At 43.9% G+C, this 17,369-nt stretch overlaps 2 protein-coding genes across 3 annotated transcripts in view; one reads left to right on the top strand and one right to left on the bottom strand.

Annotated features, from left to right (window-relative positions):
* Window positions 1-222: 222 nt before the first annotated feature.
* Window positions 223-17,250, bottom strand: ZNF365 (zinc finger protein 365). The gene is made up of 4 exons (XM_064717396.1): window positions 16,278-17,250; window positions 7,053-7,233; window positions 5,143-5,180; window positions 223-2,657 (listed from the first exon to the last, which is right to left on the bottom strand). Exons 1-4 carry the CDS (start codon window positions 17,000-17,002, stop codon window positions 2,411-2,413), a joined length of 1,191 nt encoding a protein of 396 aa, XP_064573466.1. The 5' UTR covers window positions 17,003-17,250; the 3' UTR covers window positions 223-2,410.
* RTKN2 (rhotekin 2) overlaps window positions 16,385-17,369 on the top strand; it is a 48,780-nt gene continuing 47,795 nt past the window's right edge. For both annotated transcript variants that reach the window (XM_064717392.1, XM_064717388.1), the window contains exon 1: window positions 16,385-16,469. The gene's annotated coding sequence lies outside the window, so the exon portion shown is untranslated. The remainder of the gene's footprint in view (window positions 16,470-17,369) is intronic.

Below are 17,369 nucleotides of genomic sequence, written 5' to 3'. Positions count from 1 at the left end.
TTGCAGTAGGAGAGCAGCAGGTGACACCTGTGAGCTGAGCAGGCAAGATGGAGCAGCTGCCTGCAGGTCCAGTGCTGGGAAGGGTCACAGCCCCACCTCACTGCCATGCTTCATCTCAGGGATAAAGCAAAGTCCAAGCTGCTGCTGCTTGGCTTCTTCTGTGCTGCTTCTGAGGCTTTTGGAAGAAACTATGTATTTGACAAAGTTAAATGACACAGTAACTGAGAAATATATCTTTATTATTAGAATGTTTATATTCTAAAAACTTTGATCTGGGATTACAGTACAATCCAATTTCTTTCTAATTAACTAAACTGGCATTTGTTTAGCAAGTAAGTGTAAATTAGGCTTTGAAAAGTTTAAAAACATGCAACTTCTCTTACTCTTTTCCTCTTCCTCTCCCAAAAGGAAAACTTACAGTCAAGATTTTGGCATGATAAATAATAAAATAAACATCTCATTTGTGAAATAGTAGTTGCACTTAACTTTGGTGACTAACAGAGTAGATAGGCATTTAAAAATAAAAATATTCTTTCAGTGTAAAGTGGCTAAAGAAATGAATTAATATATATTTACTTTATTATCTTTCTAATGTTCACCTTTGTTATCTTCAAAGAGGGTCCTTTTTTTCAGGTTTGTGGAAGGATGTGGGAAGTAATAGAAAAAACTGGTTCGATTTTAGCTTGCCTATAAAAGTTGTTGTAACACACAATCTGACCCAAGCCCATGCAACACAATGAACAATTCCTTTTCACCACACACAATGCCTAGCATGAAGCCAAGTGTGGCCTTGTGACATAGTTAAATAAATATTGAAATATCATTACAACCTAAATACCTGAATTGGTTTTACACTGTGACTTTCTACTGAAACAGTGTTGAGAAACTTTTAAACATACATCTGATTGTTCCATATACACTATTTAAAATAAAAGTGAGGAATAATACTCTTTCTTCTCTCTGCTACTTTCTGGGAGCTCTGTACACTGACAAATGTATGACATCTGTAGTTACCTGATCCTAGCTGACTGATTGGTCATCTTCTGCTTTAAAAATATTGCAACTCAGGTGCTTATTGCAGCAGTAATCATAGTGATACACTGTCTTTTTATACTCAGTTCTGCTTACAGACACAGTTATAAAAAATGAAAAACATTTTTCACAAATCTTTGTACACATACTGTAAAAATCACCTTCCACATAAACAATTTACATCTGTTATGAGCATTTAAAAAATAAATCACATAGACCTGTGTCATCTATCCTTTCTCTTTCTTGAGAAAACAAATCTCATCAGTAACATCATCAGGATGTTTATATCTGTAAACATGGCATGAGGATTCATGTCACCAAAATACTGTACACACAAAAAAGTCATCTTGATAAATAAATTCTCTAATAAATAAGGATCCTTTTAATTGGCACAAACCAGTGTAAACACACACATTTGTGTTCTGCAGTCATCTCCAACTGCCTTGCACTTGGGTTCTTAGTTCAAAGTCAGTGATCTCTCAGCCCTGTAAAGATTCTTCAGAGATAAAAATGTCAAGGATTTGGGTTATAATCATGGTTATTTGGGCCTCTCATGCCTGGGACCAAGCACAGACATTGAACACAATGGCAGGCAGTGCCACACTGCTTGAGCCTGTACTTGCTGCACCACAGCCGATCTCCTGCTGCTGGCATTGGCACTGAAACTCCTCCTCTGGCCCAGTCTGGCCTGTGAGTGTCAGGGCAGCTCCTGGATTCCTTGCTGCGGGACACCTCAGAGGAGCCCAAACTTGGACCAAAGAGATAACATGGCTGCCAGCAGGATCAAGGAGTTTGGTGTATTTAATAAAAGATGGAAATGTGCTTATAGCCAGAAACCCAGGGTAGCAATCTAGTGCTGCAAACAGCCTTCAAGGGACTTTGAGTAGGCCTTTTGCATCTGGGTATGTCTGTTAGTCACTGATCTCACACCTACCTAAGCTGGAAGATTGAATATTTTGGTGCCGATTAAATGGATTCCTCTGAGCTTCAGGAATAACACAGATGGAAAATAATTTACCAGTTGGTTAGAGCATGCTGCCACTAAAATAATTAAACATACAGCCACAGTACTGCCCAGCAAGATAACTGCAGTCATTTAAAATAAGCTCTATAAATGACTAAATAAATAAATAAATACAGGAATAAATAGAAAAACCTCCATGTAAACTGAATAAAATGTCACTTCTTTTATAGCGCCCAAAGAGGGAATGGCATAACTAAATAATATAAAACTTCCATATGTATATATTTCTATATATTATATCTGATATGTTTTGGCATGGCCAGATGGATAGGAAAAAAGTAGGATGATTAACTTCATTCAATATTTGCTGTGTTGAAGCCAAGTTCCCGTGCTGCTGTACACTGCTCACCGTTCCTATAGCGGCTTGGCCTTCTTACCCATCTTTGATTTTGCACTCACTTTCCTGGCAGAGCAGACTGGCTCACCCTTCTTTTGTGCTCTCCATATTTCTCTTGGGCAATCAACAGGTTCATAGAAGCATTTCACTGGCTGCAAGCTGGCTTTTTCATCCTTTGCTTTTTTCAACAAGATCCTTCCTTTTTGAAAGGAATGAGGCTTTGCATCAGGGATGTTGTATGAAGTGTGTTGACTTCCTCGGCTCCTGAAATGAATAATAGTGATTATTAATAATTGTTATTCAGTCTTGCAAACTGACAGGTCCCCAAAATATCCCAAACCCTTACATTTTTAAAAACAAAAATAGTCTTGTTTTACAGAATGAGGCTGCATGTTAAAAACAGAGTTGTAAGATTAATTACATTCCTTAGTATACAAAAGCATTCCTTACTAAAACAACCCTTAGGTGTGTTACTGGTGCACTCTTCATGTGTGTTCCTCTGCACTTTGATTCTGATCAGCACTCTGCTGATTTTGGAGGGCTGAGACCTTACTGAGGTCTATACTTGGTGATCTGCAGGGACTTTTAAGATGCACATGTTCACATTTTGCAAAGAATGAACATCCCTTGGTCTTTGGAAGACCACACAGCACCAGTAAGAGTAGAAAGAAGGTGCAGGAACTGTAGGGACTTCTTTGTGCAATGTCAGGGCTGCCCTGGACTGCACCCAGGCCCCAGGGAGCTGCTGCTACAAATGGCCAATAGCTCAGGAATCTCCATGCTCTGCCTTTGTGCTGACCACACATCCAGGGAAACTTCAGCTTCCCTTTTAGGCTTTGATTTGAAACAGGAGAAGAAGAAAGGGGAATACAAAAACTGGTGGGAAGAAGGGTATGAAAGCTTAAAGGCCAAAGTAAGCTGAATTCTTTGTTGTCTCTGTGTTGGCTCAAACCCAGCAAGATTTGCAGAAATTGGTGAGCTCAGGTGGAGTGACAGCTAAGTGCCCAGTGCTGCAAAGGCTGAACCATGCACTCTGAAATATTACATCAAAACTGCAGTTCCACAGTTTAGCTAAGATCATTATAGTCCCTTTTAACATAATCTTGAAATGTTTTACAGCAGATACATTAGTGTAACAGCAGAACTATGAATGTAAGGCACCAGCTCATGTCTAGCCAGCTCCTGTGACTGAAGAACAGATGTGCTGATGTACAAGCTGATCTCTTAAGGGATCCCACAGGGCTATTTTCCATAGCCTGGTATTTCTGAAAACCATGTATGTATAGTATTATTTCTTCTAGGAGTTAAATCATATTGCATGCTTGACAAAGCCAGTTGTGGGAAAAGCTGTGGTTACTCATGTGTGTACAGTGTAAACCCTCCTGCTCTTTAGGAAGATGAGAAGTGTGTCATGGAAGTCTGTATTTGTTGGTACAAGGCAGTGAGGGCCACCTGTCATTGTAGGAACTAAGCCTGACCTATGTAACTGCATTACCTGCTTGGCAGCTTTGCTAAGCAGATTTCACTAGGGGAGGTTTAGGGGGTGAAATGCTGTGCAGGTCCAAGCTGGAGCTTGCAGGCACTGTGTCATCCTGGCCTGTGCAGGCCTGGGCTCTGACCACTTGCTGGGGTTTAGGAATGACCTGTGTAAATTGGAGTGGCCACTCCAGTTTACCATCAATTCTTGGGAATTGTTTTTTCCAGTCCATTACTCAGTTGTTGTTTAAAGATGCAGCTTTCTGTTTGTCTCAGATGTTGTTATGGTGAAGAAGCAACATCATTTATTCCCAAAGCATACACAGGCATTATTGTAGGTGATGTTAGGCAGTCCCCTGCTGCACTGAATGAAGCTACTAAAACCAAAGGTCAAGGTCAATATGATCTCAGGGGCTACCTAAAGGGGCTAAACTGTACTTAAATTGAACTGTATGGTAGAGAAGATGGATGTCTGTCCCCAGTTCACAGTCAGGGTAAGAAAGTACCCAAGATGGAGGAAGATGCATGTGAAATGCAAAGCTGCCAGCTCCAGATGCAGGAAATGCTTTTTCACTGAAAGCAGCAGCTCTGCAACATAAGTGACTGCAGAGAGTCTGAACTTCTCCTCACACATATTCCTAATCTGTTGTGTTATGGAGAAGGACTCGTGGTGATGCAATGGGAAAAAGTCCTGAACTTGCGTCCCCACAAGGAAAGGCTGCCCTGAAGAGGGGAGCAGTGCTGGCTGCCACTTGGCCAAGCAGCACCTGGTGCTCCAAACCACCTGCTGGGACTCATGACCAAGTCACAAAGACATGGGAGACCAACCCCAATTAGTTCTGCTGCTCCCAGGACAGCTGCTTGAGTAACCTGAGATTGTCAGTGCCCATGCTTGGTCAGGGCACTTGTTTGGTGATATGATTGTTACTGTCAGTTAGGAAATGACAACTGTCTCTCTCCTGCCTACAGAATGTTAAAGGTATTTTCAACTTCATTTGTGTGAGACAAAGAGATTCAACTCCTGCAGCTTTGCAATAGGCTATTATAGTCAGCAGGAAGGAGTAATTTGTTTAACAGAAAATTAGCATTCTTTATTTTCTTTAGAGAATATCTGATTTTAGTTTAGTTTCAGCAGAAATCTGGTTTTCCTCAATTACATGACATAAATAGAGACCATATGCAGGTCCCAACCTATAAGGTAAAATGTAAAAACAGAAATGCAAGCACGTCAACTTATTGCATTTAAGTTAAAAAAAAAAGGAGATATACATACAGGCATCTGGGTTTCTTATTTAATGAAATGTCTGTAAACTGCAATGAAAACAAAGCCAGGTTATTACTATTACATTTTCAAGTAATGAAAGTACAAGGATAAAATATACACAATCTTTAAAATTGTATTTCCATTCTCACATGTTGAACTAGAACATTCAGGGAACAAACCAAAAAAGTCACCTCTTTTACAGATTATTACTCTTCCATCTTATGAACATGGTTTTAAAATTCATAATGTGTGAGTTGCTAGTGGTTGGATTTTTTTCCCCATTATTTTTATTGTAACTATAATCAAAGTAAATTGCTAAAGAAGTGTGGGCTGAACAGAGATCTTTCACATTAGATTAAACAGTATGGATACAATGAGAAGTAATTATTGTGTTCAAGATAATTAATAAAGGCCAGTGGCTGAATAAGCTGTATGAAATTAACTTTCTCTCAGATCCTTTAATTTTTCAGTGATACATTTCCTTTACACAAGTGGCTAGGAAACTCCAGCTACAAGCCCTTGGCTCTGCCAGACTTGCACTGAAGGGTGGAGGGTGAGGACACAAACATTTCTCTCCCCCTGCTGCAAATCCTGAGACCAGCTAAGGACAGCATAGCTTCAATGCCAGGCCAAATTTGCATGACTTCATTTTTTCAGCAGTTTGGTTCACAGTGTGGAAACACTTTGTCTAGTCCCTCTTTTGGTGGGGGTCAGAAAAGGAGGTGTTTAATGCCAGCTCAGCTTAAATTGATTTTTTTTTTTTTTGGTACTAAATAGGTTCTTTGTATTGCGCTCTCATCAGAGCTGCTACACTGAGCCTTTGAATATCATTTAATGAAGTCACTGAGACAAGTAAGTCAGATTTGGCATCTGAAAATGATTATGTTCTTGTAAATGTTCCTTCTGTCCCTGGTATTGTCCACACTTTGCAGATGGATTTTTGCCCAGCCTGACTTGGCTTGTCATCTGTCTTGGTTGGTGTCTGGAGCCATCTCATGGTGGACTTTCCTGTACCTCCTGAAGGTCAGGATGGTCAATATTTGGATGGATGGCCTTAGAGCAATGCTGAAGTCACCCAGAAAGCAGGGCAGGTACCTTAAAAATCAGAGCCCTCCCCAAGGGACACTGCTGAGCCTGGCATTATGATAAACACATCCAGAGCAAGAGAGGTGATTTAATATTGAGGCCCATCTGTACAGTGCCCCATAATCTTCTCACAGATACTGTCTGAGATGCCTGCACTGCATTTCAGCTCATCTTACCTAAAGCTCTGGGAACATTTCCTTTCCACCACTGCATACCTGTTCAGTGCTGGGCATCATCAAATGCCTTCTTCTCACATGCCAGGCTGAGCAACTACTAAGCACAGGCAGCATGGGGTATTCAATTAAACTGAAATGTTCCTTCAAGTCCTGTGCCTAAAACTTGGCATATAAATGTAATGCACTGTAGGAAAATACTGAGTTTAGGTATTAAAAATGACAGCTTTAAGAGAAATAATGTATTTTAAAAAGTAATGTTCTTGGATTTCTAATCCATGGGATACAGGCCTGTGGGAATCCATTCACCATTTCTAAGAGTACCATGATAGGTAAACTAGCAGAGGCAAGATGATTTGCCAGCAAGCTGATGTGTCACCTATAGGGATCTATGTCTTTCCTGAAAATCTTCAGGCTTCCCAAAAAGACTGCCAAGTCACTTTTAAAAAAGTGTTCATGGCAAAGGCAACAGCAGCAATAGCCAAAGTTGAAAAAAATTTAAATATGTATCAAACATTTCATTACTCTCTGCTCTCCCTTTATCGTCTTTGGCTGTTGCTGCTTTCACAAATGCACATCTGCCTGCAGCAGTGCTTAGCCTGAGCCACCAAGCCCACCCATAACCCAACTCTGGCAAAGGGAAGGGCAGTGCTGGCTTACCACGTGCTCGCTGATGTCAGTGTGGTTGCACACCATCTGCTGGCTTTGGTAATATTCCAGCTGCCTCTCTGCCAGATCCACGCGCTGCAACAGGTTCTCGATGAAGTGCTGCAGCCTGGCTTTCCCCCGCACTTCTTTTTCTGCTGCTTCTTCCAGGAAGTGGTTGAAAGTAACAACTTCTCTGCAAGATGGAAACATTGCAAGGAGGCCACGTTTAGATAACAGCAGCTCACTGGTCTCACCGATGTCAAAAATGACTGGTGCTTCTCCAGTTTGTCATGGAGGGGCTAATTACTGTCCTCCACCACTGTCAAAAGATTTCAACTTTTTTGTGGACAAAGTGAAGATCTGGAACCCTGAATGCTGAATTTAGGTTCATGGGCAGTGGGTTTGGGGTGAGGTTTTTTCATTTCATTTGGTCTCTTGGAATTAGTCTTTAGTGGCCCACAGGGCAGAAATATGATTAAGCATCACATCTCAGAGTATCTGGAGACAGCTGTATCTGCTTTCTCTTTTTTTATTCAACTATGAGAATATTAGCTCTGAAATGTGAAGAGAAACAGATGAACTCCCAAATTAATCTTTTCATTTCATCACAATCTAACAATGGTCACTTAATGTTGCTGCTGGGGTGGTTTCTAACTCAAAAGAACTTCTGTGGCCATTGAATTTAATTTTGACTGCATTACTACAAGAATGTCCAAGTGTGGTGTTATGACCTGGAGGCAGAGGGAGCATGGGAGATTAACAGATAATCTACAGATTATAGAGCAGGGAGCACATGTGTGGGAAGAACAAGTTTTAGGTAAGGAGTTTAGGCATGTGTCTTGGTGTCCTGTCTGGTAACCCAACTGGAAGAAACAGAGAGCACCAGTGACTGTGAAAGCTCTCAGCTGAGCCACTGCTCATTTCTAAGTTCTCTGCATACTTACTATCAGTAATCAGGACACCACCTGGACCTCCCATGTCAAAGGATTATTTTGGTGGAAGAAGTTTGGTTGTAGATTGAAGCACGTATTACAAAAGAGGACAAATCTGAACATGTAGCAGTTCCCTGTTTAATAAATGCCTGGATAAATATTTCTTACTCTGCCAGGGAAGCCATGATAATTTTCGCTTTGTACAAAAAGGGTGGGAGTTGAAGGAACTTGCCAAATGAGAAAGGGCATGATTGCTCAGTAGAAATACATTGCCTGAGGAAAAAGCATTTTAAGTAGAAACTATGAAACAGTTTGTGGCAGAAATAACCTTTCAAAGCTTAGATTGTTTATAACAAATCCAAAGTTTCTCTGCATTTTGTTGTTTTAACTCAGCATAGTTGCAGTTAATTGGTTTAATGGAGTATAGTTGTTTCAACAGTGAGCTGCTTTGTGCTACGAGTCAGGCATGAGTGGTCAGCCCTGGAAATTCACCACCTAGGATTCAGGCTGTGCCTGCCTGCTCCATACTCCAGCAGAGTTCTGTTTGCATGGCTGATCTAATGGCAGGAATCAGGTAAAAACAAGCATGTATTGTTTGGATGAAGAATGTGGATGAGTAATAGTTTATACTAACTCACCCATAAAATCTGGTTTAAGAAACAGAGAGGTAACTTGTTTGTTAAACTCAGCTAATCCATTTCATTTCAAGGCTCTGAACAGTTTAGTGATTATTAGCTTGCCCAGAACAACCTGATACTAGAGAGCCACTAGGGAATGCTTAGGGAGAAGCCAATCTAAACTCATTAAAGTACATTTTAAGGGTTTATTGTCACCACACTGTAACTTCTTTGACTTCATAACTTATGATTAACTTCATTAGTCAGTTCATATAATTTTGGGTTAATGTAGGAGCAACTGAAGTCCTTGCTGTTTCATCAGGGTCCTCTTTTACAGGGGACAGGGAGCTCAAGAGGACAGCAACTGAGCAGGTTGGCTCCAAATCCCTCTCCTTTTGGGTAAGGAAGAGCTGTGCACAGCCTGGCAGGCTGCTGACCCCCCAGTGGGAAGGTGGGAGAGTGGGGAGCTGCCAGCCTGGGACACCATGAGGATGTCCCTTCTTCCCAGGCACTCAGTCAGCTTCTGAGTTTGGCTGCAGCAGGAGGCCACAAACATGAGAAGCTGGCATTTTTTTAAAAGAATGATAGTTTCAAGAATGTTAACATTTGTAATTATCTCAGCAAAGGTAATTAGTAAGAATTCATTAGTTGCCTGTTCTATGGCACAAATAATCACGAAGGGATTTTCCTTTCCTACAAATGTCTCATTAATATACCATAAGGAGACCAGGGGGGAGCAGAGTTTTTTCAGGAAGATCTAGATGACTGTCAGGAGGAGAAGAGACTCATAATGTCAATAAACTCCCTAGTATTGTCCTTGCTTTCTAGACTAAAGATAACTTGGCATCCTACATGCCATTATTTGTAAGAACTGTTATTGGCAGCAATAGTAGCATACCCATAACTTCTCTCTGTTTAGCTGCCTTTGTACAGCCTATGTACCTACCTTTAATAACTTTAATCTGAAAGTTTTCCTTGGGGCTGAAATACACTCTGTAAATTCCCTTTGGAAAGCCAGGAGCCAGAACACACCCACACAGCAGGGCTCTGTCACACACCTTGCACTGATAAGCAGCACTTCTGTTAGTTCAGCTACTTTCTTTGTTTCCACTTCATTCTCATCTCTCAGAAGAACAAGATCAAGCCCTAAGGAGTGACTGCTAATAAGTCTCTCTACTTGCTCCAACACTTCTTCCTCAGAGAGCTCACTCCTTGCCCAGCTATGCCTTGGTTACCTGAAGGGAGTTCCCAGAAGAATTTTTAGCCTCCTCCCACTGTGAACAATAGGGAAATGGTTCAAAGAACTCCTGTAGCTTCCTGCAGCTGCTGTTTATCTGTCTAATTGCCCTTCTTGTCTCTTGTAGTTTGCCCAGACTTTTTCTTAACCATACTGAGGACCCTTTCCCTTCAATTTTATTTCTGGATATCTGTGATGATTTTTTTTGCTTATATTCTTTATTGTACTTTCAATTTATTTCTCCAGACCTCTGCCAAATTTTTGAGGATTATATGACAGGATTCTTGTCTTTCACTCTCTACTCTCATGCTTGTGGAAAGATGGGTGTTCACAGAGGTCTGACACTGCTCTTCATGAAGTCAGGGGGAAGCTGAAGCCATGAATATTGTGGGGCCCACGTGGTAGGGGCATAAACCAGAGCACAGCAGCATGGGCCCACTGGGCTCTGTGTCCTGACAGCACAGCCTTGTGAGCAGCATTCACCTGAAACAGGAACACCTGAGGTGTTGCCCTTCTAACAAGGGGTCTCTGCTACCCTGCACTGACTATTCTACATCTGGAGCATTTCTGTTATACTGAGGAAAGGTTCCATGGAGTTATTAACTCCCCCTGAGAGCTCCTCTGCTCTCAGCATCATCCCTTTACTGCTCTGCTCCTCTGCCCAGCAGACTCCTGCCCCCTTCCCCCAGCTCTGCACCCTGGCATTTGCTTACAGGGGTGAGAAACAGCTCCTGATACTGTATGTTCTGAGTGTGTAGATGATGCTCAATGCACCCTAGATCTCTTACATTTCTATAATTTCATCTCTTCACAGTTTACTATTCCAACACTAAGGTATAGTGTATGCAGAATATTTACAGGGCTGTGACTGGGCAGCAGGGAGAAAACTGGATTTCTTGCTTTGTCCTGGGGGATGCTCATTCAGATGAAACCTTTAGGAAGAGGGAATTGCTCCTGCTGCCTGGAGAGCAGGGATTGTATTGAGCTGCCAGCAGCAGGATGAGACAAGTGAGAGGGAAAGACAAGGGGGATGCAGCCTGGGAGGTGTCCAAGAGGAGCAGGAGATGCCTGTACTGCCAGAGTGTCAGAAAGGAGTTCTTTGAGAGCCAGAGGAGTCCAGGGGAAATTTACTGTAGTACAGCAGGCACCTCAGAGGTGTTCAGCTGAAAAAACAAGTGGAGGGAGAGGAACTCACTGTAAGTAAGGCTTGCTGCCAAAGCTTTTATTTTAATTTCACTCTGCCAGGCAGTTCACCTGTTACAGTTAACTAGACTTAAGTAGTTTGGCATTTTGCATCCCAACTGCAGCCTAGCCCAAAAAACTTCTTTATGGAGGCTGTTACCATGAAACAACTTGAGATGTGGTAAATAAAGTTATAAATCATAGGCTGAGTATGTGACATTTATTCTTGTGCCTTTACCACTGGATTATTCAGCGCTCCTTTAGGATGAGCGAGCTGCAGTTCTTGTTTACTGGAGCAGTTGGCAGCACAGGGATCCTGGGAGATGCTCAGTGTTTTTATGACTTTCAGCAGCTAAGAGTGACATGCACTGACTAAAAGCAGAGGGTGGGACAGCTCCAGCTCCTTAACACCTGACAAGAAGGGCTAATGAGTTCTCACATTGCAAGCAAGCCCTCCCACGGATGCATAGCACTGGCCCCAGGACTGTGCACAGCCACACTGACACCTGCAGCTGCTCTGGAGGTGGAGATAAGCACAAGGTTCCATGCAGGTTTTGCATCCAATATCACATCACTTTGGAGAATCACATTTAGCATAACTCTGTCTAAAATCAATAGAAAACCAAACCATTGTTTTACCTGAAGGTGGGAAAATTCCTATCACAGTAAGTAGCAAAGTGATTTACTTCTCAAAATATTTAATATGTATATTCATTAAGTATTAATGCCACTGACCTTATCCATCACCCAACTGGTGTTTTTGCCTGAAGGCTGCTGTTATTCATTAGGTTGTGGTTTCACATTACCACATCACTAAAAGCACATTTGATTTAAGAGATTCACACCTCCTCCCTCAGAAAGTTATTGTACCCATTCAGTGGGCTGTGCTCTAGACAGAGCCCTGAATTTACTGGGTGACACTGAGGATTTTAAGCTTTATTTCACAGAGCCATTCTGTGGGACAGTCATGCTAGACTTAAACCTGTGCAGCTGCATGGGGGGGAGTAATCTCTTGAGTAGGAAGATGAAAGGAAACAGGAAAGAGGGAGCAGGATTACCTAAAACTGAGGGTGGTAGAACAATGTGTAATTGTAGTTGTACTGTGCTTAAAGCAAATCAAAACTGTTTTGTGGTATATTGAAACCCCTTTTTGAGGGAAAGCTGTTTTAAAGCACAAATTGCAGTGATGTCTAAAAGCCAGATCTTAATGCCATTGTCAAGATGTTATCTGCACAGATAATTTCATTAATTGCAAACTTAAGGTGAAGCCACTGGCAAGAATAACTACTGCCCACAACAGCTATTCTGAATTAATCCTTGCATTCCAGGCTATGTCAAAGCAGAGGCATGGCCAGTCTCAAAACAAATGCATGAGACTGGTTAGAGAAATGACTGTCAGAGATATGGCAAGGTACAACATTAATGATCTTACTCTGTGATTAGGAGACAAAGTGAAGCTGTTTAAATTTACCACTGAAGGTAGATTCCAGCCAAAGACCATCCCTTCTTACCCTGTTCAAACTTACTGAAAATCAAACTCTGCCAGTTTCAATTTTCTTACATTACATCCAGAAACAAGCCTCTCAGTGTCCTCTAGCAGTTAAGTTCATAGCTGGTTTTTGTTTCAATGGTTTTCTTGATATCTTATTCAACAAAGTCTTATGCCCTTTGGGCATGCTTCTGTGTTATCTTTAAGATCACAGCGCTCACTGTGAGTTGCATTCTCCTTCATCAAACATGGAATAATCCCTTTCAGGGCACATTTTCTAATTAAATAATTCCTTTGTTCAGCAGCTCTGTGCTTAGAGTAATACTATTTCAGCTATGCATTAATATAGTCAGTTGTACCTCCTACAGTCAGCTGTCCTACCCCTCATCAGAGTTCACCTCCACGAGGGCCTCACACCAGTATCAGCACATACCTGCATGCATATTGGCACTACAGTTTTTGTAAGGGAACAAAGAAAATTTAACTAAAATGGTATCTTCACTTCATTGCTGTCTTTGTTGGACTGCTAAAGGCCTTATTTAAAACAAACAAAAAATAATCAACTGACAAGTCTAAAGAAATAACCGCACTGATCCTACAAGTGCTTCAAATAGGCAGCCCTGTTCCAGCTGATGGTCTAAACCAACATTCAGATGTTTCAGGGAAGGTGTTTTCTTTTTTCTGCTGCTAAGAGGAAAAGATTTTCAGCTACACTAGCTCAATACCAATGCTAATTTTAGGAAAAAGTTATCCATATTCACAAGATTGCTTATGGAAAAAAAAAAATCCAAAGAAACCGATGAAAGCATTTATTTCTGAAGGTCAGCAAGTATCAAAGCAGTCCCTAAGGGATGCCTCTGACTTTCCACAATCTGCAGTGAGAACTGCTTCTGCAATTTCCATTATGCAGTCTTGTTTGGCTTTCTAATCATCTGGATCTCTTCCAGAAATCAAAGCCAAAGCTGAGATCCTAATTTTTGAAGGACAATGTCTTCTCAGCACACCAAGTAAGTTTTGAACACACAAAGGATTGAATGTACAGGCAGGTCTCAGAGTTTACCAACAGCCCATGAGAAAGCCAGACAAGTGTCACTGTTGTTACCAAAGTCAGGAACTTTTTCTCTACTAGAGCACATCACCCAGCGCCTCCCTGCTGCTGGAGTAAAGCTAACTGTCCCAGGCATTTTAGAGAATCAGCTCTGAAAAGCTGCTCTAGAACTACCAGTCCTGCTCTTACAAAGCATTTTTTATACCTACCTTCCTTCTCAATTTGCTAATTATACAATGACCTTTCAATAGGAAAGACAACCAGTGCATTTTTCTATGGCACTATGCCTTGTTATCCCCCAAGATGGGAAATGAAGGAATCATCTAAATGAGAAAAAAACCCAACACACTTCCAGTTTTTCCTAAGCGAATTCAACCTGTTCTTCCACGCTGCCTACCCTCCCAGTGTCCTCAGAGTAACCTCAGAGGCAGTGCTGTGGGAATGGGCACAGACACAGGCAATAACAAATTCTGACTGCCCTCTTCCCCCCTGGTACTCAGGGCTGCTGTTCTTGCATCCTACCCACTGCCATGCATTACACATTTACCTGCAGAAGTTAACACTACTGTGTAAGAGCTGTTCTCTCACTCCTATTGCTGCACTTGCTTTCAAGGCTTTTTGTTGAAAGTGGAAGCAAAACCCTAAAGAGCAACACTCTGTGAAGTATTCTGTGAGTACTCTGTGAAGTCTCTTGTACAGCTGCTCTTTTGGTTCATGTTTCTAGCCAAGTAACCTTCAGCCTTCCCTGTAACATCAACTTAGGAGCTACCTCATCATTTGTTTATGCATTCACTCTCCTCCTTTCAAGACAAGAATTCTAACAGCAGTGATCTGAGCTCCTGCCCCTTTCCTGAGCCTGGCAATGTCCTAGTGTGAAGGACAATGTTTTCCCACTTCTCTTTCTGTGTTCAGTCTCTTCTGGCCTCAGAACACCAGCCTGACAGTGCTGTTGGTAAGTAATCTGCCAAAGAGCATGTGGCCTCTTCCTTGTTCCTTTTCCTAATACAGTTAAAAATCACAACTTGAGCTGTCTTTTTCTTTCCTAAGATCAGTGTCCTGTGCCATCCTCCCACATCATACCCATTCTTTCTCCCCAGATGACTCAACTGCCCCTTTTCTCTTTTCCCACAAGGTCTTTTCTTCTACAGCACTGCAGAACTTTGGGTTTGTCCCACTGAATGGTTTCTTTCTCCCAACAGTCATTTTTTTTCCTTTTGAGATCCTACACTTGATTTTTAAAAACACAATCTGCCTTTAGTTTGGGGTAAGATTCACGCCACTAAACTTGAGATATCTGAAATTCTGCATCTAGCCTAAGACAGCTGCTTACCTGAGGTCTCCTGGTAGTCTGCAGAGGGAAGAAGAATCTTCACAGAGCAATCCCTCCTGCTCTAAGATACTTTTCTAGAGGAAATAGGATGACTTACTGTGAAAGAGCCCAGGAGGGCAGTCTGGCTAGATGGGAATACCAAAACTGCTTGAAACTATGTTATCTGCATGGCTTCCCTCCAGCATATTTTCAAATCTGCCTCAGTTACACTATTCAGCTTCACCTTAAGTCTTTCAGTCTTCTCCTCCATGAGGATCACCTCATACTTTAAAATCAGAGGCTCTGTTGAATATCCCTTCAAAGATCTGAGAGGCTCAAATCCCACCACCTTTATGTATCCCCTCTTCTGGAAAATCTCTAGCTCTGCTTCAAGATAGATGGCTCCTACTGATCCTCATCTTTTCTTTCTTGTCCTTAGACTACAGGAAGGAATGATGAAAGCCCTCCAAACTTCCTACACTGAACTCCTACACCACCTTCCTTATTTCTTGTAAGATCAGTGTCATGGCAACTACCACTTCTCATCTTCTTTTTGTAAGCTGATGAATTGGTTTAGAGGCATACCATTACCAAGGCTCTTTATTTCTATTTCTCTAAAATAAGTTGTGTTGCTCTGAAAAGCCTGAAAGGTTTCAGCAAGTGCTGAATAAACTAAGTAGTTCATGTATAAATTATATATCAGCTATCACTACATTTTTAATGGATGCATCATGAATGTATTTTTAGATGGCTTAGGTTAGTCAGAACTCTGGCATCTGCTTCCCAATCCCATATAAGTGATTCCTGTTCCACAGTTCTGTGTCCATCTAAAACACTGGACATGAACTACTGGGACATGGCCTTTTCAGCACTGTCACCAGTAAAGCTTCATTGATGCACAGGAGACTGTGCACTCCACAGGCTGACCATGGTGAGAAGGCTTAAGGGAAAAGGTGCTATTAGGTATTCTTGCACACTTCATCCAGACTTATCCACCCATCTCTTCTTAAAAAGACCATGCTTTAAAGGTGGCAGTGTAAATCACATTACATGTTGATGAGAGCTTCTACTTGTCCCTATCCCCATGAAACCAGAGGCACAACACAGGCATTAGAAAGTGTAGAAGTTAGTCACTGGGGAGCCAGGCTGAAAGCCACCTGCTCAGGGAGCTGTCCCCTGCCCTGTTAGTCACTGGGGAGCCAGGCGTGAAAGCCACCTGCTCGGGGAGCTGTCCACTGCCTTGCAGGGGACACGGTCACATGGCTATAACTCCAGCAATATAGTGATCTGAAGCGGCGAGCTCCAGGCCCTTTCACAATCAGCAAGCAACTGAGCCATTCCCTCTCTTCTCCCCCAAGGGCTGTCACTCACGCAGGAGCTGGCCAGCCCTCGCCAAGCCATCGGCACTCGCCTCCCCACTTACTCCTCTTTGCGGTGAAGCTCCTCCTCGGACTCGCTGAGCCGCTGCTTCAAGGCTGCGATCATCTCCACCGCCACATCCACCTGCCTGCTCAGGGCCCGCTCTCGCCGCTGCACCTCCTGCTTCTTCTGGGACAGCTGCACGAACGCTGCCCGCACCTCCAGCAGCTCCGCCGTCTTCTGGGACAGCTCTTTGGTAAGCTTGTCGATCCGCTTCTCGATCGTTTTGTCCACGGCCTCTACCATCCTGTTAAACTTTTCTCTGACGTGTGCCTCGAAGGAGGCTTTGGAATCAGCGGCCGAGAGGCCGGGTTTGGAAAGCTCGCTGGGAGACTCGGCCGACACATAGTTGGCCAGGAAGGAGCCGGGCCGCTCGGCCGCCAGCTCCCGCGGCTGCTCGCCCTTGCCGCTCCCGCAGGACGCGCCGCCCAAGTTCAGGTAGGGCCCCGCGGGCTGCGCGGCAACGCCGCCGGGGCTGCCCGGGCTGCCCTGCGCTGCGGGCTCCGGCGGAGACACCGGCTCCGCGTCCTTCAGCGGGGAGAACAGGCTGCTCCTGGCCAGGAGGCTGCTCTCCTGGAAGCTGTGGCTGTACTCCAGGTGCACCCGCAGCGAGGACAGGCTCCGGAACCTGGTGTGGTCGCCGCATCGCGGGCAGCGGAAGGGGAGGCTGACGCCGCCGAGCGGCTCCGGCCAGGGGTGCCCGCCTTCATCCCGGGCTGTCTGTTGCATTCCTCGCCGGAGGGAACGGCCCGCGTCCGCGCCCCACGGGAAACTTGGGAAACTTTCCCGGCGATTCCTCAGGGGTACCGCGCCATCTCCGCCCGGGGACGCGCCCACCCGGCGCGGCGCTCCGGCCGCACGGCCCCGCCGGCTGCGCTCGCTCGGCGCGGCTCCGCTCGCCTCGGCCGCCGCCCGGGCCTTGCCGGAGCGGAGCGGCGCCGGGCACCGGCTCGGCGCGGGCCTCGGCCGCCCGCAAGGTCGCCGCACTCACCCGACTTGTTGCTAGTGGCGGCAGCGGGGCGGCGTTTTCAGCAGAGCCGTAAATCAGCCCGCGGGGCGGGGCGGGCGGGGCGAGGATGCGGAGCGGGGAGCGGCG

The sequence above is a fragment of the Zonotrichia leucophrys genome, chromosome 6 (genome assembly GCF_028769735.1).
Source record: "Zonotrichia leucophrys gambelii isolate GWCS_2022_RI chromosome 6, RI_Zleu_2.0, whole genome shotgun sequence".
Lineage (NCBI taxonomy): Eukaryota > Metazoa > Chordata > Aves > Passeriformes > Passerellidae > Zonotrichia > Zonotrichia leucophrys.
Note: the sequence above shows the minus strand (reverse complement) of the source record. Positions and strands in the feature narration are given on the sequence as shown.